This window comes from Schistocerca nitens, chromosome 4, assembly GCF_023898315.1.
Source record: "Schistocerca nitens isolate TAMUIC-IGC-003100 chromosome 4, iqSchNite1.1, whole genome shotgun sequence".
NCBI lineage: Eukaryota > Metazoa > Arthropoda > Insecta > Orthoptera > Acrididae > Schistocerca > Schistocerca nitens.
This window is the reverse complement of record NC_064617.1, coordinates 83,147,876-83,174,597: the sequence shown is the minus strand read 5'-3', so window position 1 is coordinate 83,174,597 and position 26,722 is coordinate 83,147,876. Positions and strand designations below refer to the sequence as shown.

Genomic DNA, 26,722 nt, shown 5'->3' with positions numbered 1-26,722 from the left:
GTTGTTGTGGACTTTAGGCTGAAGACTGGTTTGATACATCCCTCTATGATAGCCTATCCCGCAAGAGCCTCTTCATATCTGGAAAACTACTGCTAGTTATGTCCATTTGAACCCGCTTCCTGTAGTCACGCTTTGGTTGCCTTCTACAATTTTTAACCACCACAGTTACTTTCATTAGCAGTCTTACAATTCATGGATAGCTCAGGATATGTATGATCAATAGATTCCACTTTTATCCAAGTTGTGCCACAAATTATGCTGGCTGCTAAAACCCAAAATTAACAGCACTGACATTTTTGGGGTGAATCTAAGTGTCTATTGATAGTATAGGCTGACAAAAAATGGAGGTGATGTAACTTTCACACTAAAAAAGAAACTCAAATTCACTGAGATAGAAGCTGAAGCTCCTTGTGAGATTGGTTGAACAAGATCAGTACCAACTTAGTAGTACTAGTAGTAGTAGTAGTAGTAGTAGTAGTAGTAGTAGTAGTAGTAGTAGCAGCACGGTCAGGTCCTGTCATGGGTTAAGCCTCTTCCACTTCTCTCTGTCCATAGCCAGTCTTTTCATTTCTGAATATTTGTCTCCTTTTGTATTGTCCAGCATTTGATATCTTCTTTGTCATCTTCCCCTTTTTCCATTCACCATTCCTTCTATTCCTTCCTTCAATAAACATTCCCTCCTCAAACAGTGTCCAATCCAGTTCCGTTTTCTCTTTCTGATAACTTTCAGCATGTTTCTTTCTTCTCCAACTCTTCTTACTATTTCTTCATTCCTTACTCAGTCTTCCCATCTCACTTTTTCCATTCTTCTCCATATCCACATCTCTAGTGCCTTCAATCTTCTTTCATCTTCCTTACTCAATGTCCAGGTCTCTGCACCATACAGTGCAATGCTCCAGATGCAACATTTGGCAAGTCTTTTCCTCAGATCTATGTTTAGTGGTCCACAAAGTAATTTGTTTCCTCTTGAATCCTTCTTTAGCCATTGCAATTCCTTTCCTAATTTCTGTTGAGCAATACATATCATCCATTATTACACTTCCCAAGTAATTGAAGTTATTCACTTGCTCTATTTCCTCTCCCCCATTTTCATACAACATTTTCTCCTCTTTCCTCCAATTACCATGCTATTTGTTTTCTTCTTGTTAATCTTCATTCCATATTCTTCGACTGTTGAGTTTAGATCATCTAACATGTGTTCCATCTCTCTTGCACTCTCTGCCATCACAACAATGTTGTCTGCAAATCTTATACACTCCATTCTCCGACCACCTATACAAGCTCCTCTCCTTCCATCAACTGAGTGGGTAAAACATTTTAATTGTGTAACTGATGTAACTGAAAATTCAGAGAAAATCTCAGCTTGCTAGTGAGTATGTTCCCCTACCATACTGTAATCATTGGAAGAGAAAGACTGAGATGTTCATTCAAAAATCAACTGCAATAGTTACACTTTTTTAAAGTGGTGGGAATGACACAACATCCTGTGAAATAATACTACAGGCCTCCTCTCAAAACTATCTAGAGCAATTAGTTTAGAAATATATTACATCTAATGGCAAAAAGTAGACTGGATTTCTTTGAGATGTTCATGTTGAAAGCAGTATCAGTGATCTTGCAACAGTTCTAGCAACAATGACCACCAAAGTAGAAAAGGCTATAAAACACATAGAAGGACTTACCTGTTTGGTAAACCAGATCAAGACACATAATATCACAGTTCAAGGAGGAGTTTGAAACATTTAGTTTGGCAAGGAGCATGTAGGGGAACTGTGGATTTAGGAGAATAGTTGAACAATCACTGGATAAATATGTAACTTAGACGCAGAATTATTAATACAGAGATACTAAATGAAACATGTTTGATTGTCAATAGGCCAACATATGAAGGCTTTAATGACTACCACAGGAAAATTTCATCAATGAACTTTTCACACAACACCAGGAAATGTGGTACATGTCAAGGCTCTTATGGATGAAATGTGAGCTTAACCTGGAGGGAAGGAAAACACAAGAAGAAATGATGAATCCTCTTTTAAATATATAGGAATGAAGCCTTTCACCGTAAATTTCATTGATGAAATCTTCACAGGTTACCAGTCGAGTTGTAACATGTTGTAAGCAGAATTCTGACAAGCTTCCTACTCATCATCTTCATGTCAAGAGTCAGGTTCATGACTAGTTTGTTCATTTATAACTGCTGCACTACAGACTTCCCTGTTGACGGCCCAGCAGGCGGACCAACTGTGTGGCTCTGGAAGAGGTGTCAGGGCCATTAGTGGAGCGTCTCCCACTGGACTTTGATATCCCACAATACTGGAGCAAAGTAGTAGCAAGAACTCTCCTGCTGAATATGAGTGAGCTGTGTAGGTGGCTTCTGAGTGACCTGAGCAACTTTTGCCACATAAGTCATATTACTGAAATACATCTGGAAGTATTTCTTTCTTTGTGATGCTCTTAGGATGAAGGGACATTGTAGAAATAACACTATGACAACACTTTGTGTTTGCGTCATGGGAAGACGGAAAGGCTTCTTCCCATAGGCAGAATACAGCAACACGAGGGATAGGAGAACTCACATCTCTCTTCCAGTTAATTCTTAAATTGTCCTCTTTCTCCCAGTCAGTTTTTGGACCAACTCTGTGCCTGTGCCACTGGCAGGGGATTATCTCACTTCTCCCTCATTATGGCCCTGGTGACTATAAAGATACGTACATATGATGACTAGAATTTGAGTGCAGATGTGCAGGAACAAATGGGTATGTATCCAAGTTGGCTGAATAGATGCAATGAACACACTTGAATTATAATGTCAACCTGTCACATCAATGTGTTTTCAATAAAATGTCACTGCAAGTCTTAGGTATTCTATTTGAAAAATTGATTATGGGTATTTCCAGGCAAGATAAGATTGTGTGTATTGCAATTTCTCTAGAGATTAAGACTAAGCATAATGCCCCATTACCTTTAAAGTGATTACGTGTATTTTGATTTGAAAGCAGAACATTTTTGTGATTGTTCCTGAAACTGCAAAATATTTGACAGGAAAGATAGATTAGGCAGAATTGGTGGTGGAGTGTTTGTGTCTGTCAGTAGTGGTTTATCTTGTAGTGAAGTCGAAGTAGATACTCCGTGCGAATTGGTATGGGTGGAGGTTATACTTAACAGCCGAACTAAGTTAATAATTGTCTCCTTCTACTGACCCCCAGACTCCGATGATATAGTTGCTGAACATTTCAGAGAAAATTTGAGTCTCGTAACAAATAAATATCCCACTCATATGGTTATAGTTGGTGGGGACTTCAACCTTCCCTTGATATGTTGCCAAAAATACTTGTTCAAAACCGGTGGTAGGCAGAAAACATCTTCCGAGATTGTCCTAAATGCTTTCTCCGAAAATTATTTCGAGCAGTTAGTCCACAAACCTACGCAAATTATAAATGGTTGCAAAAACACACTTGACCTCTTAGCCACAGACAATCCAGAGCTAATAGAGAGCATCATGACTGATACAGGGATTAATGATCACAAGGTTGTTGTAGCTAGGCTCAATACCGTTTCTTCCAAATCCACCAGAAACAAACGCAAAATAATTTTATTTAAAAAAGCAGATAAAGTGTCACTAGAAGCCTTCCTAAGAGACAATCTCCATTCCTTCCGAACTGACTATGCAAATGTAGACGAGATGTGGCTCAAATTCAAAGATATAGTAGCAACAGCAATTGAGAGATTCATACCTCATAAATTGGTAAGAGATGGAACTGATCCCCCATGGTACACAAAACAGGTCCGAACACTGTTGCAATGGAAAAAGCATGCAAAGTTCAGAAGAAAGCGAAATCCCGAAGATTGGCTAAAATTTACAGACGCGCGAAATTTGGCACGGACTTCAATGCGAGATGCCTTTAATAGGTTCCACAATGAAACATTGTCTCGAAATTTGGTAGAAAATCCGAAGAAATTCTGGTTGTATGTAAAGCACACAAGCGGTAAGACAGTCAATACCTTCGCTGCGCAGTGCCGATGGTACTGTTACCGACGACTGTGCCGCTAAAGCGGAGTTATTGAATGCAGTTTTCCAAAATTCCTTCACCAGGGAAGACGAATGGAGTATTCCAGAATTTGAAACACGAACAGCTACTAGCATGAGTTTCTTAGAAGTAGATACCTTAGGGGTTGCGAGGCAACTCAAATTGCTTGATACGGGCAAGTCTTCAGGTCCAGATTGTATACCGATTAGGTTCCTTTCAGATTACGCTGATACAATAGCTCCCCACTTAGCAATCATATACAACCGTTCGCTCACCGATAGATCTGTACCTCCAGATTGGAAAATTGCGCAGGTCGCACCAGTGTTTAAGAAGGGTAGTAGGAGTAATCCATCTAACTACAGACCTATATCATTGACGTCGGTTTGCAGTAGGGTTTTGGAGCATATACTGTATTCAAACATTATGAATCACCTCGAAGGAACGATCTATTGATACGTAATCAGCATGGTTTCAGAAAACATCGTTCTTGTGCAACGCAGCTAGCTCTTTATTCGCACGAAGTAATGGCCGCTATCGACAGGGGATCTCAAGTTGATTCCGTATTTCTAGATTTCCGGAAAGCTTTTGACACCGTTCCTCACAAGCGACTTCTAATCAAGCTGCGGGCCTATGGGGTATCGTCTCAGTTGTGCGACTGGATTCGTGATTTCCTGTCAGGAAGGTCGCAGTTCGTAGTAATAGACAGCAAATCATCGAGTGAAACTGAAGTGATATCAGGTGTTCCCCAGGGAAGTGACCTGGGACCTCTGCTGTTCCTGACCTATATAAATGACCTGGGTGACAATCTGAGCAGTTCTCTTAGGTTGTTCGCAGATGATGCTGTAATTTACCGTCTAGTAAGGTCATCCGAAGACCAGTATCAGTTGCAAAGCGATTTAGAAAAGATTGCTGTATGGTGTGGCATGTGGCAGTTGACGCTAAATAACGTAAAGTGTGAGGTGATCCACATGAGTTCCAAAAGAAATCCATTGGAATTCGATTACTCGATAAATAGTACAATTCTCAAGGCTGTCAATTCAACTAAGTACCTGGGTGTTAAAATTACGAACAACTTCAGTTGGAAAGACCACATAGATAATATTGTGGGGAAGGCAGGACACTTAGAAGATGCAACAAGTCCACTAAAGAGACAGCTTACACTACACTCGTTCATCCTCCGTTAGAATATTGCTGCGCGGTGTGGGATCCTTACCAGGTGGGATTGACGGAGGACATCGAAAGGGTGCAAAATAGGGCAAGCTCGTTTTGTATTATCATGTAATAGGGGAGAGAGAGTGGCAGATATGATACGCGAGTTGGGATGTAAGTCATTAAAGCAAAGACGTTTTTCGTCGCGGTGAGATCTATTTATGAAATTTCAGTCACCAACTTTCTCTTCCGAATGCGAAAATATTTTGTTGAGCCCAACCTACATAGGTAGGAATGATCATCAAAATAAAATAAGAGAAATCAGAGCTCGAACAGGAAGGTTTAGGTGTTCGTTTTTACCGCATGCTGTTCGGGAGTGGAATGGTAGAGAGATAGTATGATTGTGGTTCGATGAACCCTCTGCCAAGCACTTAAATGTGAATTGCAGAGTAATCATGTAGATGTAGATATATACTTAGCGACCACGTAGTTATGTTAAATTTTATTGTTTTTTCTCCCACACAGCAGAATTTTCTGAAGTGTAGAAATAACACAATAATACCACTTATTAGCTGCTTGGAATTGTTCAAATTCTGAGTTTTCACCCACAACTGGCTACACAAAAGAACAACAAACTTCACTGCCATTGGCACACATTTCCACACAACAATTTGCTTGTTCTTGTATTTTTATCGACATAATCTTCTGACTTTGATGCCCAGAATACGCATGTAGCACTATGGTTCTTTTATTGTAAACAGACATCACAGCAAGAAACACACAACTAAATACCTGTGTGATTCACAGATCTTGCTTGGCTGTTATCAGACATACTGTGCATCAGATTCTGAACAAGAGGGGGGAAGTATGCACTTTCACACATCATTCAACTTCAGCAAAACAGGCACGCGCAAAATGCACGCCTACACTGTGCTGCTGAAAGTATCAAGTGCAATCGAAGAGAACAAGTCAACTCTAGTAGAAACTGACACACTTATGAATAAGTATGGAAGAATGTTATAAAACATATAATTTTATATACTGTAGTTACCAATTTCCTTATGAACTACATCAGTATCAATCACACACATCTAAATATGCTGAGAAAATGGTTCTAAAGACTGCAGATGCAGCAAACACACTATTTGCATATGTGGGAAACAAACGAATAATGGTTGAATTTATTCTGTTGTCGTATAACTAAGTACTATAGTAATAGTGTTCAAATGCATTATGTCTTTTTACTGAGCTCTGAAAAATTATTTACGAATACGACAACTGCTGAATTCATTATGTATAATCCCTACTTAGAACAGTTTCCTGAGATAGACAAGTTGTTGATGATATAAAAAGCTATCAGTCAAATGATTGCAGGAGTCTTAGCATGTGTTGTATTTTTACAAGACTCAAATGAGGATTACTAGCTGCATCCATATATTCATGTTTACAGCACTGCATAAGCAATTTACATTTTGTAGAGCAACAACTACCTTTCACTCAGGCAAATTTAAGCTTGATGTATTGCTGGTGTGACTTGAATTTAGAGAACACTACAAAAAATTCTCCATTTTTTACTTCTATTAAAGATATGATGATAAGGTTCTATTCTGCACTACGGGAACTAACACTTACTGTGAGAGGCAGAACACACTTTCCGTGCAAGCAAATAGGTACGTTCTGAATTAAGTGAATCATTTGACATAATAAAAAAGTGATAATAATGATCTTCCTGATCACAATTTTACTCACCGACAACCTTGAAATTTGAGTAAAGCATCTTCAAGCAAAGCATCAAGTTGGCCATGGGAATCACCACCAGCAGTGGCAGCTACAACATTAGATGCAACAGAAAGTGTAGGTGGCAGATGCACTGCCAACTCTCGTACTGCTTCTAGTAGTGCAGGAGTGCATATATCATCTAGATGAGCTTTTAGAAAAGGGATAATATCAACTAGAACTGCTTGCACTTCCCAGTCCAGCTTTTGCCCATAGCCAACTTGCAACTGGAAAAAAAGGAAGACTCATCAATAACAATGGTTATATTTCTTATATTTGAAAAGGTGATATTAATAATTAAGGAAACAATTTAAAAAAAAAATAAAGAATGTACAACATACAGCACACAGATGATAATTTAATTGTGATATGGGATGGAATTTGACAGTGTGGAAAGAAAGAGAAGGAAAAATAGTGGAAGATGGGGAAAAAGGAATGCAAGAGGCAGCTGGCTGATAGAATTTTGTACAGAGTACAACTTAATCATTGTGGATACTTGATTTGTGAACAATGAAAGAAGGGTGTGTATGTGGAAGGGAATTGGAGACAGCAGCCGATTTTAGAAAAATCATGTAATAGCATAGGTAGAAGTAAAGGAAACAACTCACCTTGCGTCACTGACAGGCACACATAAAAAAAAAATAAAAAAAACTTTGTTAGTATTTAGATGACCACCTACACAGGCACAAACAAACAAGCAAATATGTGCACATACGCACGCACGCACGCACGCACCACACACACACACACACACACACACACACACACACACACACACAGTTACAACGTAGCAGCTGAATCCACATTGTGAGAACTGCAGTTTGACATGTAAACTGGGAAACTGGAGTGAAGGGTTGTGGTGTGGGAGATGGGTGAGGTAAGAAAAGTGGCAAGGTGAGGGGAGAAGGACTTGGAGAAAGGATGGAGGATGGTTTGGAGGAAGGCACCAGGTGTGAAAGATAGGAATGCAAAGAGAGGGAGGCAGCAGATGCACAGAATGGGAATGGAACAAACAGGCACCAGAGCCAGTGAGTTCGTGAAGCACAGCGGGACGATGACTTGTGGTGTGGATTGAGAGCAGGTGATAGAATAGAAGGGGATGCTGTTAGGAAGGAGTGTGAGTGCAAAGGGTTTGGGGAGACCCCCACTAACCCCCTAAACCCATTAAAGTTCCTTTCCATTCCATTCCAATATTGAATGCAGGAAGAATGGCTGCTTCAGTGGCTCTGTGGAGGCTGTAGTTAGTCTAAAGCTGCTTTCGCAGTTCCTATCGAAGCAATCCATAGGAGCTGTAGTATATTCCCAATTGGTCACTTAATACTCCTTCTTAAATCTTCGCAGGTTAGTTCACATCTATCTGCAAGCATCTCAGGTTCAAGGTTTTCACCATTTCGTGATGCGCTTCCAAGAGTCAAACAAAGCTGTAATCGTTCATTTCCCTTCTCTGTATACATTCCATATCACTTGTCAGTCCTTTGTATAAACTTCAGCATTACTTTGGTATGAGTTACACCAGTTTTCTAAAAGTGATCTACTTTGTAGATTGATTACCATTTCCCAGTATCCTACCAATGAACAAAAGTCTTTCACCTAATTTCCCTACAACTGAGCCCATGTTATCAGTTGATTTCATATCCACTGTAGATTGTTAGACAGAGCAATTTGAATGAATTTGCCAGTTTCAACTGGGCTTACTAATATTTTAGTCACAGTATACTACATTTTTGCATTTTGTGAATGGCAAAATTTTCATTTCTAAACATTTAAGTGAAATTGCCAATTTTTGTACCACTTTGAAATCTTCAACAGACCTGACTGAATATTTGCACAGATTTTTTTTCAGATAGTTCTTCATTACTGATAACTAGTTCATTTCAAAAAGTCCGAGGTTACAATCAAATTTGTGCACCAGGTCATCAACAAACTATATAAATGATAAGGATCCCAGTACACTTCCCTCGGGTACACTCAAAGTACTTTTACACCTGTTGATGAAAGAGAATGTGCTACATCCTCCCTAACAAAAAATCCTCAATTCAGTCACAGATTTTAATGATACCCATATTAGTTTTATTAATAAGTGTTGATGTGGTACTGAGTTAAATGGTTTTTAGAAGTAAAGAAATACAGCATGTACCCGACTGCCCTGATACACGAGTTTCATGATGCCATGTGAAAAGAGCGTTAGGTGATGCTTGCATGCCCATTGTTTACAGAATCCATGCCCAATGGCAAAGACAAGTTTATTCTGTTCTAAATACTTCATTTCGGAGGAAGGCAACGGCAAACCACCTCCATTAGGACCTTGCCTAGTAAGGCGGTGCGGGTCTCCCGCATCGTTCCCCTACGCTCTGTAAAGAAGCATGGGACTTCATTTCCATTTCCAAATACTTCATTATGTTTGAGTTCAGAAAGTGTTCTAATATTCTACAACAAAGTTTGTATGTAGAACATCTGCAACTGAGAGGTATGATAAATAACTTTTTTTAGAGATCTGTATCAGTTGTACTAACCATTTATTGAAACCATAACTGGCCTTCACTTAATGTCTGAGAGCAGCAGTATTTGTGTAGAGTTGTCAGTGCTAACAGACAAGCAGCACCATGTGAAAAACCATAGAAATCGGCATGGGGCATAAGATGAATGTATCTGTTAGGACACTGTTGTGAAATTTGGCTTCAGTAGTCTATGACAACATGCAATCACTGCAAGTGCCTTTGCTAACAGCATGACCATGTCGGCTGAATCCTAGACAACTAGAGAAGTGTCGTCTGGTCAGATGAGACCCAGTTTTAGTCGGTAAGAGCTGAAAGTAAGGTTCAAGTGTAGTGCAGACCCCATGAAGCCATGAACCCAGATTGTCAACAAGCCACTGTGCAAGGAATGGACTGTGTCCTCTGGTCCAACTGTACTGATTGATCATTGACTGGAAATGGTTATGTTCAGCTGCTCGGAGACCATTTGCAGTCATTCCTGGACTTCACATTCCCAAACAACAATGAAATTTTTATTACTGGAAATGTGCCATGTCACTGGGCCACAATTGTTTGCAATTGGTTTGAAAAACATTCCGGACAACTTGAGCAAATGATCTGGCCACAGAGATCACCTGACATGAATCTTATCGAACATTTATGGGACATAATTAAGAGGTCAGTTCGTGCACAAAATTCTGCACCGGCAACACTTCTCTGAGTTTGGACAACTATAGAGGAAGCACCACTCAATATTTCTGCAGGGAACGTCCAATGACTTGTTGAGTCCATACCACGTCAAGTTGCCACACTGTGCTGCACAAAAGGAGATCCAATATGATATTAGTAGGCACCCCTTAACTTTTGTCACCACATTGTAGATGTATTACACATAGAAAAGACAGAAAAAACCTATTTATGTTGGCAGTGGTATTATAGCAAGTGGTGCTATTGGATTTTACTATGTTTCAAGGAAATAGCATGCAACTAATGACTAATACCAGTTGTCTGAGCTCTGAGATTATATCAGAATTGCTCAAGTGTCTCACAGAGAAGGTTGAGAAGACCAGGGTTGTTCATAGAGTTACAACAAAACTTCTAATCTCCAGCATTCTCCTCAAAACTAATCTTGGCCCCCTTGTTCTGAGCTGAGTTAAAGGCTTCAACAAAAGACTTTAGAGATCCTAAGACACTGTTAGGGTATGTAAGTAGAATGAACAGCATCAGATGTTGAGTGATCACTGTGTATGACACAGAGGTACTCCATATTTGTGTGAGACAGTGTTATCAGCACCTGTCAAATTTTGAAAGGAGCCTCATTGTGGGTCTCCAGCTGACAAGTATCACTTGTGCGATTTGTGGGAAATTCAGGTGTGACAGTGGGCTGCATGGAAACATGATGGCAGGTGCCCCCATCATCAATGTTTAGGTGGGCCAAGTCACAAGGGAGTAGAGTGCATTGTGCACCGAGAACATTGTATCCCTTCACTTTTGCACCTCCCATCCAAGAACTAGTAATGCAAGCCCTGCAACATTCTGTGCTATCCTGCACAATTGGTCGAAGACTAGCAGCAGGTGAACTAGGGAATTACCATCCCATGTGTTGGCTGCTGTTAACACAACACAAATGGCTGTCTTTGTAGTGGTGCCATCATGAGGAAGTGTATATGCCTCCTGAATGGCACTGCACTGTGTTCAGTAATGAATTGCGGTTCTGCACTATCCTAAATAGCCATTGTTGCTGAGTACGACAGCGACATGGACAGAGGTCGCAGTTCCCAATGAATTTGTTAGGCACAACATTGTTACTCCTTGTGTCATGGTGTGGGAATCCACTGGGTATAAGGCCAGGTCATGGCTAATAGTGACTGAGGAACTCTTACAGCACAATGATACATCACAGGCATCCTGCATCGTCATATATTATCTCTCATGTGACAGTACTGTGGGGCCATTTTTCAACACAATGTATGTGAAACCAGCTTGGACATCACCTCCATTCTAGTGCCAGTATCCAGGATACCCAAGACCAGTTACAACAGTTGTGGGCTAGCTTGCCTCAGGAAAGAAAACAACAGCTTTATGACACCCTTCCAAACCAAATCAGTGCATGCATCCAGGCCAGAGGGCACACAACATCATTCTGTAAAATGGGCTCATACTGCCATGTTCTTTGCGAATCTGACTCAGCTGTGTAATAACTAAAGTAAGAGAGTTTTAAAGTGTTATACTGTTCATTTTTCACTTCTTTACAGATCAACATCCAAGAACATTGCTCCAGTTTAAATCACGCACCACTGCACATATGAATGACACGGATATTATTGTCAGTGATGTTGAGAAACAGCTGAACTCATTTAAATTTTACAGGGCCAGGACCTAGTAGAATCTGTCAGATTCAATACAGAACTTGCAGCAGAGTTAGCCACCTCTCCCAACTAATATTAATAACACATAGACCAAGTGAGATGGTGCAGTGGTTATCGCAATGGACTCACATTTGTGGAGATAACATTTCAAATCCACTTCCAGCCATTCTGATTTATGTTTCCCTCGATTTCCCAAAATCACTCCAGGCACATGCCTCGACGGTTCCTTTGAAAAGGTAGGTCCAATTTCCTTCCCCATTCTTGTAAAAGTCCAAGCTTGTGCTCTGTTTTTAATAACTTCAATATCAATAATCCTAATCTTCCTTCCTTCCTTCAAAACATGATAGGTCCCTGTGGTTCCAAAAAAACAAAGATCACACTCATCTACCATCAAGGTAGCAGAAGTGACCCACAAAACTATCATCTAACAACACTGGCATGTATCTGTTGTAGAACAATTAATTTAGAGAGATCCGCTTCAAATATACTACTTATTTATTCAAACCACGACTGGTTTTGTGATTTTAAAATCCCATCTTTGGGTGTATGGTAAGAGGTAATGCCTGAAATGTGATATTCTTACACACTATTGACTCTGTGGATCTCAGTATATTGAATTCCCGGCCAATTTCTGAAATGGAATGTCCCAGGCATCTAGCTCCAACGGCTATTTTCCATTCAAAGTCTATTAATTCCCATCGTGTGGCCATAGTCACATTGGACACTTTTTCACATGAATCACCTGAGTACAAATGACATCTCAGCCAATGTACTGCCCTTTCATGCCTTGTATGCGCAATACTATTGCCATCTGTATATCGCTATCCCAAGACTTGTGTCACCTCAGTATATCAGGAATATATGAAATCCCCAAATTCTTTTTTGGCTGGTATTTTTCTGAACTTTATTATTCGATTTATAATTTACATGCAGCTAATAACATTAGTGTAAAAATTCATGTTCACATGCTTTATGTAAAGAGGTATTCAAAATGTAGGATTCATACGAAAACCACACGCACTTTAAAATTTCAACCCATTAACAACAGTTTTAGGATTGGAATATCTTACTTGAAAGTCCTCATTTCCTTCTTTCTAACAAATACCTTGTTTTTCTGAACAATGAATAACTATGAAAATATCTTTATTCAAAACTGTCGTTATAGAAAGATCAGAGAATACTGAATCTTCATATGTAATCTTTTCAAAAATCCATTGTTATTTATTGTCTTGTAGCCTCAATTGTTCTGTATGCTTTTAAAAGGGTAACATGCTAGTTAGTTAAATATTTCAATAAGAATATTCAAGTTTAAAGAATTCTTGCTGGGCTTTGTTAAATCCTGGGAATAAAAGTACATGTTCAAATGTCACTCATAAAAACAGAACGTAGTATTTATGCCCTTTGAAGGATACACAATCCATAGCTAAAAAAAAACGAAAGAACCTCAGAGCCATATATGTAAAAAAAAATTAGCTATTATTTCTACCTTTAATTTTATCATTGAATATGTATCGAGCAATTTGTAAAACCTTTCTTACATTTGCTATCACTGATCAATGTTCACAGAATAGTCACGAAATATATGTACTATGTAATGTCCATTCACGCTTCTAAGTGTTTTCATTGATCAATGTTCACAGAGTCAGTCGTCAAAATCAGCACCCTTGTACGCTTACTGTGTATGAATTATGTATTTAAGCCACTTGTTTGATTCACACAAGCTGAAACCTATGTAGCTTACTGATCTGTTATGTTGCAAGTACGAAGTTCATTAACTAAAAATTGATCATCATCAGGTTGGACAATAAAAAAGTATATAAAATGAAATTCAAATTTGATTGTGTTATGGTAAATTATTTTAAGTTTTTTCAAAGTATCCAGCAGTTCACAACTGAACATCAAAACTGATACACCCTCTATGGCTGCTGGAACAACCTCTGCAACGTACTGAATGTGGGGCCCCCGCCCCCTCCAAGACATATACACTGTCTGAACAGGCGATCTTTCTTATCCCTTGTTGTTATTGCCCTAAGTGGTACCATTATTTACTGTACATTTTAACACAATTGCCCAATTTTCTTGTAACTCCAGCTATGGATTGATCACTTAAAAACAAAAAGTTTTTAGTTTGATTACAGCACACATACAGGGGTACATATGACGCCATTTTTTTCAAATTTACTTGAGAAGCATCATAAAATACTGTGAAAATGATACAGCAGGGAACTTCTGGCAGAACATAAATAATTTTTAGTATCGGAGGTAACTCACCAAACAGCATAAGTGTTGATTCATTGTTGACAAGCACACCAAAAGCGAATGAAAACTTTTGCACCTATACTGTGCCGGGTATATACATAATTGTGTGTCCACCTGGCACAGTGTAGCTGCACAAGTGTGTGTGTGTGTGTGTGTGTGTGTGTGTGTGAAAACAACCAACACGTTTCTGACAGCTACTATAAAGTACTTACAGTGAGGTCAAAGGCATCCTTATTGTTCCACACAGCATGTTGAGGCGCCAATGCTGCTGCTCCCTGGGATAACACAAGTGCACGCTTTTAAAACTTGTTGAAAATCAGAACCAATACAAAAAAATGGATCAACATTTCCATTCTAATAATACATGTTGTCACACAGTTCACAGATAAAGTAGAGAGCAAAAGTACCACAATGTTATTAAATTACAAAAAAGTGTTTGTACATAGAATTTTGGTAATGAATGCATCTGATTGTGGAAGCAAAATCAGAAATGGCTCTCTGTCTTTATTAGAATTACTCTAATAAAATGGTAAGGCACTACAAAAGCAGTCAAAACTATCTTGTGAATTTTGAAGCCTATGTACAACGATAACATGAAAGTTAAAAAAACAACCCATAATGAAAACAATACAGATATTACAAAGGGAATGAAGATCAATTCAGTCATGGTGTGTCATCTCACTATCTATAACACTGGTATTTAAAGGTAAAAAGATTAAATTTAAAAATTCCTCATTATACTTGAAAGCAGCAAATGTCTTTTTGTTGAATGAAAGTAGTTCATTCACAAGCTAATTTTACACCTCGTCTGACATTACCCTGAGCCTCTTGAAAATATGTTTTCTCAGGGAAGTTCACTATAACACAACTTAAAAAGAGGAATTATTATTGTTTGCTGAAAGCACTCCTAGCTTTCAGCATTACAAGTTTCATGTTCAGAGCAGAAAGTGTAACTGAATACTCCATCACATCATTGTTATGTAGGTTAAGTATGCAGTCATGTAGTACATTCATAAACATGTTAAATCATTCAAAATGTAAGTGTAAATGTGGAAGTTTTCCACAATGCAGAAGACAAATGCTATGTGGTCAAACGAAGGCAGTATGTTAAAATACTTTATTTCTCTCATTAATCCTGCCTGAGATGTTTTCTTGAAATCTAACAACTGTCTTTCTGTTACTGCTAATGAAAGACTGAAGCAAACATTGTGTCTACACAGTTCTTCAAAACGGAATTGTGACTCTGAAATGCTCTGGACAGTAACTAGAAAATATTGTGACTGAAGATGGAATATTATTAAGTAATATATTCTTAACCTAAACAGACTTCAATATTCCAGACTTCTCTTTGTCACACCCTACTCTGGTTTCAACATAATCAGTGTATGACTTGATGGATGAATTTGGCCTCTTATCCGACTTAACAATAGAGAAATGAAGAACAACAATGCTCATGCAAGTTGTTTTACACATTCAATGGAACACCGTAAATGTATTGTAGAGTACCTTTTACAGCAAAATAAAATGCTCAATTAACATCATTTTACGAAGGTACTATAGAAAACACTCAACTGTGAAATAAAATTTTCTATTATTGATAATGCATTATTATCAAAACACCCTACTATCTTGCACGAAATGGAAAAATAATATTAGCCTGTTTAACTTTCATGTTTTCTAGCGGCAGTTCTGTCACCAGTGAGTCAAGATATATATAATTGCTACAGAAGAAGATAGGGGTGAGTATATATGCTACTGAATAAGTCTACCATTCCTAGAATTTCTCAGGTGGAGAATGTAAGATAAGCAGCTCAGAGAATGTATATGAGGAGCTTATCACTAACTCTTGGGCTCAGAGAAAGGTCGAACCACTGCCAGTGAAGAACATGAGACGATTATGCTGATAGACTGCACAGACATTTGGCTGTACTTCAATGACTGCATAATGATTGGTAGCTGGACAGAGTCAGGGCAACAGTGTGACAAGAGGAGTGGGCATGGGTCCTTCCAGAAGGACTATATCACAAGGAGATCACAGGTTTTTATGTCTATCTCCTCAGATAGAGGATACAAGCAGAGTATCACCCTGAGCAGGTTACTGGAAGCTGGTTCGAGATCTCGAGTAGCCAAGCAATGTTTACCACTGGCACCATCCACAGAATAAAGAGACTTACATGTGTAGAGCCAGTCATCTGGAACAGTGAGTAGTATTCTGTGCTATTCAGCATTGATTCTGGGTTCTGTTTGTGGTGGTCAGATTGATTTCATTGTCCTTGGACATAGGTCATGGGAAGCAGTAATTTTCATAAGCAGTAATTTTCTAGACCCATGTGCATTCATCTTCTAGAAGATGGTCTGGGAAACTATTTGAAATGACAATAGGACACACTCAGGAATTGTTGAAGGGAGGCTGAATAACTGCCAGTATGTGGTAAAAATGGTAAATCCTCTTACCATAAACCTTCATGACCAAGGTACCAAATGGCGCGCACACACACACACACACACACACACACACACACACACACACACACACACACACACACACAGAGAGAGAGAGATATCACAACATCAAGAAATAATTAATACAATCAAATTTTGGGAATACATTCGTCTAGGTAAAATATTTAAGTGATTAACATTGCATGATCACAGGGCAATGTAAACATGAGATGCATTGCATTGTACAGGTGCTGGATGTCAGTTTGTGGGAAGGAGTTCCATGCCTGTTGCACTTTGTTGGCCAACACAGTGACAGTTAATGCTGTTTGTAGGCAATGCTGGAGTTGTCATCCGATGATGTCCCGTAGGTGCTTGATTGGAGGCAGATCAAGTGATCAAGGAGTCCAAGGCTACATGTCAACATTCTACAGAGCATGTTGAGTTAAAACAGTGGTACGTGGGCTAGTGTTAACTTTTGCAAAACACCCCCTGGAGTGCTGTTCAGCACAACAGATAGATTGGATTGACATACAAATTTGCAGTTAGGTTGTGTGGGTAACCATGAGAGTGTTCCTGCTGTCATACGAAACAGCATCTCAGACCACATCTCCAGGTGTAGGTTCAGTGTGTCTAGCACACAGACAGGTTGGTTGCAGCCCTCAACTGGCCTCCTTCTAACCAACACACAGCTGTCACTGACACCAAGGCAGAACCAGCTTTTATCAGAAATGATAACAGACCTCCACCATGCTTTCCAATGAGCTCTTGCTTGACACCACTGAAGTCGCAAATGCTGTTGGTTTGGGGTCAGTAGAATGCTCATTATAGGGCATCTGGCTCAGAGCTGTCCTTGAAGTAACTGATTTCTAACAGTTCACTGTGTCACTGTGGTGCCAACTGCTGCTCAAATTGCTGCTGCAGATGCAGTACGATGTGACAGAGCCATAAACCGTACCTTCCTGTGACCACGGTTACCAGTAATCAGTTCAGTGGCAGCATTCCTGCCAAGTCTTTCTGCAGTATCATGGAAGGGATGTCCAGCTTCTCCTAGCCCTATTATATGATCTCATTGAAACTTAGGGAGATGTTTGTAATGAAGCAAGCTGGGATACTTTTACTTCCTCTCTTGTTTTGGCATATGCCTCCTTAAAATTAATTTTTTCATTTCTGAGTAATCAACATAACATACTTGAGTATAATCTACATTTTCATAAAAGAGAAAGGTTGTCCCTCAGTTTTAAAGAATATAACACCAGATCTAATTTTGTGCTTAGTTTTATGTATGTAAATGATTTTATAATTTATTTTGACTATTCCTAGCTAAGACTTTTGTTATAGGGTGAAATCAGTAACTGCTTTCTAACTTAAATTCTATTGCTGACTTATAAACAAATATGAATTCTGTAATAATTGTAAACATTTGGAAGACGAAATACTACTAATCTTAAAGTAGCTATTTGGCTCTATTCGAAAACATGTTAGAAAGCCAGCCCTTCATTGATTCCAAAGTAATTAACAGTTTTGTCAAAAATAATGTTTGCGAAACAATATCTGTTAATTTCATCATTTAAATAAATAATTCAGCCTAACTCTTGTAGTAGAAGAAACGGTTAAAAAGATACAATTTTTTGACGTATTCAGTTAATTTCATGAGTTACGTTTTAATTGTAATTTCTGTAAATTACACATCAAACAATGTGTAGTTTCAGTGCCTATTATTGTAAAGATATATAAGGGCCCGATTTTTTGTCCCGGGCCAGTCAGTCCACAGCCGAGTTTCAGACAAGAAACCTGTGTTGGTTAGAACAACAACAATGCTTCAACTGTGAAATAAGTTTGTCACAATTAGGCACCGTGTAAAAACAATGACAGTGTCTGTTCAATTTATTTTAAAAGACTGTGAAATGTGTGATTAGGCTTTTACGGCTCATAGATGTTCAACAGTAAACTATTATAGCAGTATGTGGAAGTTTGCCTCCAACCTATTAATGAGGGTTATTGAAAGTTAAACGATAGTTAACTGGCCAGGTTAACTGTGTATATTGGGAGGGGGGAAAGGTTGTGACAGTGAAAGTAAACAACTGTGAAACGCTAATGTGCACCTGTCGGCCACATCATTTATAGTAGTCAATGCTGAACTTCCAAACCCCATTTTTCAGCAGTGTAGCAATGCAGTACATCGAGTGAACTCGAGCGGTTTACAGTGAATTAAATGAAGGGAGTGCAACAGCCAATCAGCGCTTCGGTTTCCTGGCCACAGAAGGACAGCAGCCAATGGGCGAGCGGGTTCTACAGAAGGAGCCACTGAGTACAGGAGCAGCCAATCAGCATCTCATTGGACACAGCTGACCAGTATAAACAAGAAACCTTGCCGAGAGAATTACAACTTGCAGCAGCTGTGCAGACGACAAATCGAGATGACAACTGCAGCTGTGTAGCAGGAGATGAGTGAATAAGAATAAGTTAATTTCATGGCAAAAGCTGTTTTATATTAAGTGATACATAATGATTGGCCTTAACAAACATGACAGTGAGATGGAGGAGAATGGACAACACGAGAGTGATGTCCTTGAAAACAAAGCTGTAGAGGTTAATTTTTAAATGAACAGAAAAACTTAATGAGGACTGGTTCTGTAGATGATAGTGGGTATAAATCAGGTATGAATGTAACTTTGGATGATGGGGATGAAAGTCCTATTGTAGATGGAATGATAAAAGTGTCATATGTATTGTATGGTGATGTGAGCGAAATGGACAAAAACAGTACTAAAGTGGATGAGATCGTTAAAGTTAAGGAGGAGGAAAGTAGTAATGAAAAACACCAAGGGCAAAAGTTTATGGCAGACGGAAAAGTGGAAGTAATGTTAAAGCAAATTATGAGTAGTTTGAGTAGTATGTGTATGAAAGAAGACATTAGTAGTATGAAAGAAGACATTAGTAGGATGGAAAAGAAAATGAATAGCATTAGAAATGACATGGTTAGCTTAAAGGATGAACTGAAGAAAAAAATTAAAAAGGAGATGAAGGTAGTCAGATCTAATCTTTCAGAATTAAATAAGAAGATTGAGGTGGTAGTTAAAGATTGTGATGAAAACGATAAAGAAAGTAGAGCAGAATACTAATGAGAAATTAACATTAATGAGCAGTAAATGTGTAGAAGAGAGAAATAAACTTTGTGATGACTATAGTAGGAGGGTGGAGGCTTCTGGGTGGGGGGCGGGGGGGGGGGGGGGGCAAAAGTATAAAGGTGAAGTCAAAGCTGCCAGGAAATTTTGTGCTGAAAATAGGGTTAAACTAGAGAACCAAATCGATCAGATTAAAAATGATTTTGAAACAGAGGTAGAAACCAAGTGTGCAGTAGTGGTAGAGGAAAAACTGCTAAAATTAAATGAAATGTAGATTCAAAATTGACTGAAATGCAGATAAACGTGGAAGAGGTACAACATCTAAAGCATAGAGAAAGTGACAGTGGATCTGATTCTGACATTAGTTGTAATAATGATAGCAACGTCAAATCCAGTAGTGATGAGGATGGGGTATTTGAATTTATTATCTGTAATGATGGCAATGTGATAAGTAAAAAGGAAGTGTGGTACCCTGTAACAACAACAAGTGTACAAGGTATACATGTTAAGTGTTTACTGAGCAGTGGTAGTGATTTGAATGGCACTTCACAGGGTTTACTGGGCAGTGGTAGTGATTTGAATGGCACTTCATAGGCATTTTTTGAATCTAGGGTATAGTGGTGATGCATGTTCCTGGAATAAAAATTATTGGTGCTACTGGTAAGCTATCAAAGAGTGTGAAACGATAACTACTATTAACTGTGAAATTGGTGGGACAGTTGTTGGAATGCAATTTCTTGGTGATTCAAAATCTCAGTATTGATGTAATATTTGGGACTAATTTCTTGTGTAAATAGCAAGTAGGGGGTTCAACATTCTGTGTTGGATTCATTATGTGACGATAATGCTTACCTCAGCTGTCTGTATCATTTTTCATGATTCCTGGGGCAGTCAAACTCTTCTCCTATCCTATCTGTAGTTTACAAGTGAATCAGAAACATTCTGTCTTCGATTTTTATGTAATTTTATACAGTAGGAATATTTTAGAAAAGATTTCTCCAGTGTTATCTATGTATATATATTATATTATGTTGTGCTAGTGATAAGTAATGGAATCATAAGAGGATGGAAGAAAGTTAATTGGTACCATGGTTAAAGAATTTTCGTCAAGAAGGTATGGTAAACTGAAAATGAAAGGGTCAGTATTATGTGGAGAAGGTCCAGATTATCTGAAAACTATAATTAACATCTGAAGTAATCATTGGTGCAGCAGCAGAGGCAATATGCAGTAAAAACCATCTTTAATAATAGATCTTAATATTAACTATGGTATAATAGAAGTGTTTGTGTTCAGACCAATCAGTAAATGGAGATAACTATCCATCTGTATCATGGTACAGCATTTTCTAACATTAAGGAATTCCAACTTCAAACATAGTTACCTGGAGTAATCTATGGAATGTATAAGCAAAAGTTGTATATATATCACCCTTCAGGCTATAATCTTAAGCAATTTGATGGAATACAGTGAAATAATAGTTTTTCTAAGTGATAATTTCATCTGATCGGTAATGAGTTAAGTTCGCCTTAGCATAAGGCTCTGTTACTGTGGAGTATTTTTCAGTAGAATCAATTTTGTATTGAATAAGCAGAGCAGGTGTTTATTTATTAGTTAATGAAGCAATGATGAAATAATAAAATAATGAATAATGCTAGGGTCTTAATGATTAGGGAGCCTGTCTCTGCAATAGTGATTTTTTTAAAATTTTTTTTTAGAATGCACTCCACTAGTTAATGAGGTAAGAAAGGTAAGTAAAATAATAGAGCTGACAGTTTAGCAAATTTGAACTAGGCAACATTGGGTACTGCGTGTATTGTGCAATTCATGACACTGCAGCTGGGAATGAGAGCTTAACAGAAAGAGCAATATTTTAGTGAGGTAGAAGTCATAAAATGCTGCACTATTGGATCTATATGTTATCTGAAAACTTCTATTTGTGCTCTGAGGTATTGTGAGCTTAAAGTGGTAATACTGGAACAAAGAACTTTAAGTTTGCTGATTAACTGATAACTGTGGTACTAGACTGATGTGAATATTCTGGCAGGCCAACTATTTGGTAACTTTTGTGATTTTGTGAGGATTTAATCTTCTGGCTGAATGAGGGTAGTGTTCAGAGTTGAATTAAGAAGTGGGCAATGATTTGGTACAGCTTCCATCCCCTTAATTTTGATTTGAGTAGTAATTAAGTTATGTGATGGTGACACTAATCTTTTTTCATAATGTAACAATTAGTAAATCTGTGCTACTGCATACAGCTTAAGACCACCAACGTTTCACAATTTTAGGGGGGGGGGGGGGGGGGGGGGGAGTCCAGGCAGCGAGTAATTCTGTCTTGTTTACAAGCCTGTCAATCTCTCAATGTTTCAACAATGCATTGAGTAGTAATGTTTATTCCTTCCATAATTAATATATTGTTTCTTGACTTGCTAGAACTTACCTCAATATTGTCATCATATTCACAAGAAAACAAATCTGAACAACCGGAAACTTCACTCTGAAAAAGACAATGTTTTCATAGTTACAATGCTGAACAACAACATACAATTAGATAATATAGTGAACACTTAAAGACAGTGAATAATAAAACCATGTATACAATTATTACCCTTACAGAATGTCTGCCTGATACATTGGCATGTAAGAGGTAATCCATAGAGCTACCAAAAAGAAATCTGAACACAAAAGGTTATGCAGAAAATTTGATATGTGGAGCATTTTAAAATTACATCTTACTCTCATGCAGAAACAGTGACATCTGAAGGAAATGTGGCAAATTTTATATATTTCTGTAGCTGACAACATGCAAAAAATTATGGAACTAATGCAAAATATGCAAATTGCAATCAAGGAACAAAATGAATGTCACATACAGACTCACAAGTAAGTGAATTAGAAACAGCTTTACACTGGAAAGATAGATGTGCTGCAGCAACAAATAGAATAGTTTGATATGTCACTTCACAGGGTTCTGATGAAAGGAGCACCCCATCTTCTTTGAGGTTACGCACACATCTCCCCCCCCCCCCCCCCCAGCAGAGTGTGTAAGATGAGTATATCAATTTACAAAAATTCATACCACTACCGTCAACTGCACTTGGCATTAATGTGTTAATGACACACATGTTCATATCAATTATTGAAATTTGTAACAAGTGGATACACGGGTCACAGTGCTACAAGTCACTTGGCATCTTAATGATGTACAACAATAACCTGTCCGCAACCATATCACCCACAACCATTCTACCACTGTTGGATGCAAAGCCACAACCAACACAGGTGCCTCTGCTCATCATGTGCCCCACAGCAAAGAGATTAATGTGGGTAGCACACTGAAACGGATACTGGTTGCCTAGGCTGTGGTATCCACTGGCACACCAATGGGAGGATAAGAATATCTTGAAAACCGCAAGACGCATTGGATATAGCTTATCAAGAGGACTCCATTCAGTTAATTACTGGAGGTACTCTCATGTCTGTAGGGAATGTTCATCTGTGTGATATGGGGCCCCTGATACATCTGCCATCATCTATCACCAACAAACAATAGGACACAAGATCTAAATCTTATTGAGCATATGTACGACATCATCATATATCAATATCAATAAGTGTGCACCTTGGACCTGGTTATACCAATGCCTGCAAGATGTTAGAGGCAGCTGACTGGTTATGAATTATACTCTCCTACACTTTTTGTATGTCTGCCTCAGTAGCTGAGTGGTCAACGCAGCTGAGCACCATGCTGAAGAACCTGGGTTCGATTCTCAGTACTGCCTGAGATTTTTTCCTTAGTGGGAGGACTGGTACGAGATGCACTCAGCCTCATGAGCCCAACTGAGGAGCAAGTCAATGGCCGAGAAACCCAACAACAGCCCAGAGAGTGGTGTGCTGATCACATGCCCTTCTATACTGCATGTACTGATGCCATTGGCAGAGGATGACAAAATAGTCATTTGGACCTGACAGGTCCATCCAGGGCCAGAATGTGGAACTTTAACTCATCTTTACACCTTTGGTATCTTGTGAAGTCCATGTGATGATGTGTTTCCACCATGTTCAGATCAATATGGTGATGTTTATGCTACTAGGTATGTGTCAACAATTCAACCACTCATGAGTACTTACACACTGTAAAATATCCTAAATTTCCCACATATACTTCTAACATCAACTGAAGTGGAATGGTAGGCATGCCTATCACTGTCTGATCTCTGTTATCAGAGTAATAAATGAATATTTTGTGATACCAGTTCATTATAGAAACAAGTGCACTAATTTCAATGTTTCATAAGCTTCCTGTTCATTGGTTGTAAGTAAATCAATAACGTCAACCATAATCATTCATATTACACATCACCTGCAAAACAGTGTAAAGACAGGATATATTTTGGGCACTAGAATTACACTAAAAGTAGAAGCTAACACGAGACAAACTTTTGAGGTTTTGAGAATGATTAAGAATATAGTCCACTGGTGCAATCACAAGAAAGAAAATCAACAGCAACTTCTAGTCAGATCTTATTCTTTCAGCAACATGTAACTCTTGGAAGCAATGGACAGATGTCACTGTAGTCTCCATGCTTTGACTGCTCAATGAAAACTTCAATAGAATGCAGTTGTAAACCAGAAGTATAACTCAATTTTTATGTTAGTTACTAAAGTCAGATGACAATTTGGTTTTTTAGTGATTTTAGTGGTTTCACAGAGGAGAAATGTAATATGTATAATAAAATAAAAACACAGAATTTAAGAAATCCTCATTGTGTTTGTATAGATGGTGCCTCTGACATTTCTTCAGCTTTTGAAGTTGATGAAGATCTCATGGTGACAAACTAAAGTTGGATCCCTCACGAGATTGAAATGTGGCTTTTTATTTTTACACCTACTGTTCATCATCCTGTGCTTTGTTCTGAGGGTTTACCCTGACACTAAGAGTATGCTATGTATTTTTAATCTGTAAAGATATTTCAGACATACAGACAGTTTCTGAAATGTCTACCTCCCCATCTAACATTTTGTGTAACATTTTTAACACTTATCACTCACCAGGCTGATATACCTTCAAACAAAACAAAAATGACAAGCTTAATGGCTTTCGCTAAACCTATTATATCATTAAAGAAATAGTTATAAACTACAAAGGTCCCCCCTCCTCTTTTAGTCAATTTACCATATATAATATATATCACAGGTAACACTTGCATGAAATCAGAAAACTAGCAAACTTGTTTGTGTTTCAGAAACTGTACCTTAATAACAACATCCCCAGTGCTCGACGCAAAACTTTCAGTAGTGGCATTTTCAGTAGTTCTTGTATCACTTTGTGGATGTGGCGTTTCAGTTGACTGGGTGCTATTCTGGAAAGAAAGAAAATTATATATTATTTTGTTCAAATGAAATGTGACTTTGTCCACAATCGTAATTCCTGTCCAGCAAACTAACTGATATTGTGATCATATCATAAGTTCAGTTTCCCAAAACAAGATTGACATTAATTACACTTATGATGATATTCACAGTACCATTCTATCACTCTTCAAATCACAACATCCTGGTCATCCCAAACATTCTTACTTAAATACTTAATTCATTTCTTGGACATTATGGGTTATACCTGTAGTCACTGAGTGAACTATTTTATCAGAGAGAGAGAGAGAGAGAGAGAGAGAGAGAAAGAGAGAGAGAGAGAGAGAGAGAGAGAGAGAGAGAATGATATTAATCAACAACCAACAAGCTTTCTCGTTTCAGTACAGGTCTACTAGGTCAAAACTGCAAACTAAGTGCAGCATGCATTTATTTCATTTTCATTTCTGCACCTTCCTCCTTCCCTCATATCTGTTATTGTTTTCTCAGTTTTTCATATTTGTTAAAGTTCTAGTTTTTATTTCAGCTTTGTATTCTGCATCTTCTTTTTCTTCATTCACTGATCCCCCACAGTCTCCATAATTTTTCTTTCCTGTATTTATATTACCACCGACATTTCTTTCAAATATATTTGTATTTCCAATAAACCTGTCTGTTGCCTCGGATTAACTGACCTTTCCTGCCTACCACACCAGAGTCCTCAAGGTTTCATATCCTGTCTATTGTCAACAATCACATGTTACATTTATAGCCTGTCTATTACCAGTAATTATGTTTTATTGCTCTCTTATTCTGTTTTGTCGGATTTTCCATGCCCTATGTCTGAGAGTGGGTTTTCTCTTTAATCCCCAAAAAATCTCATCAGGAAAATCCTTTCCAGCATGTGAGGTACATATAGCATCCACCTACCACATACTAACATTCATGTGTAAATAGCTGTAAAATCAGTGTTTCATATCTAAGTATATTATTAAAATAAATCTCAAAATAGTGTAGCTTTGTTGTATAAAAGTAACTGCAGCACCATGACAATGTGCCAAGTGACTATTAACACTGTTATGTTGCAGCCTCACTCCTGAGTTAGTCACCGAATCTAGATGGGTTGCAGTGCTTTGCATTAGTATACAAAATGATATCACTGTTGTGTCACAATGATTATGGCCATTACTCTGGCTACATATAGAATAGTTAGTTATAGCTCATGGCACATGGTTAAAGGAGTACATATGAAAAACTTCAACCATAAATAAATGTAGACATTTTTGGTAAGGAGTGTTAGACAGTACTAAAGAATACTTCAGCTTGAATTTTTCATCACAACTATCATCTTTATAACATCCCAATGATGAGCGGAGAGGTGGGGGCCCCTCAAAAATACACTACTGCTCATTACAATTAAACTGCCAGGAACGATAGCAAATAATGAAATTTTACCTATTGTGTTTATACAATACAGAGGGAAGGATACATGATTAGGTTTGTAGGTGATATGGAGGTATACAGGGAACAAAATTTAGTACACCAAGTTGCCAACTCTTAACTTGGCTGGGCACTAAGTCAAAGTGAGCTCGTATGACGTAAGAGTATGTCACTGCATGTGGCTTCAGCTCCAAGCCAGATACCATCAACCGCCATGCCAGTCTCTCAACAGTCCTTGACCAAATGTTTTCATTGCATGAGAAATCACAAGAATGTGCTGGCCAGAGCCTGAGGCCCTCTGTATAACGGG

At 38.3% G+C, this 26,722-nt stretch overlaps 1 protein-coding gene across 6 annotated transcripts in view; it reads right to left on the bottom strand.

Moving 5' to 3' along the window:
• LOC126251840 (pericentriolar material 1 protein-like) overlaps nucleotides 1-26,722 on the bottom strand; it is a 781,694-nt gene that overhangs the window by 136,337 nt on the left and 618,635 nt on the right. For all 6 annotated transcript variants that reach the window (XM_049952507.1, XM_049952508.1, XM_049952506.1 and 3 more), the window contains 4 exons: nucleotides 24,879-24,986; nucleotides 22,064-22,120; nucleotides 14,271-14,333; nucleotides 6,930-7,183 (listed from right to left, as the gene is read on the bottom strand). In XM_049952507.1, coding sequence (XP_049808464.1) covers nucleotides 6,930-7,183; nucleotides 14,271-14,333; nucleotides 22,064-22,120; nucleotides 24,879-24,986 — 482 coding nt within the window. The remainder of the gene's footprint in view (nucleotides 1-6,929; nucleotides 7,184-14,270; nucleotides 14,334-22,063; nucleotides 22,121-24,878; nucleotides 24,987-26,722) is intronic.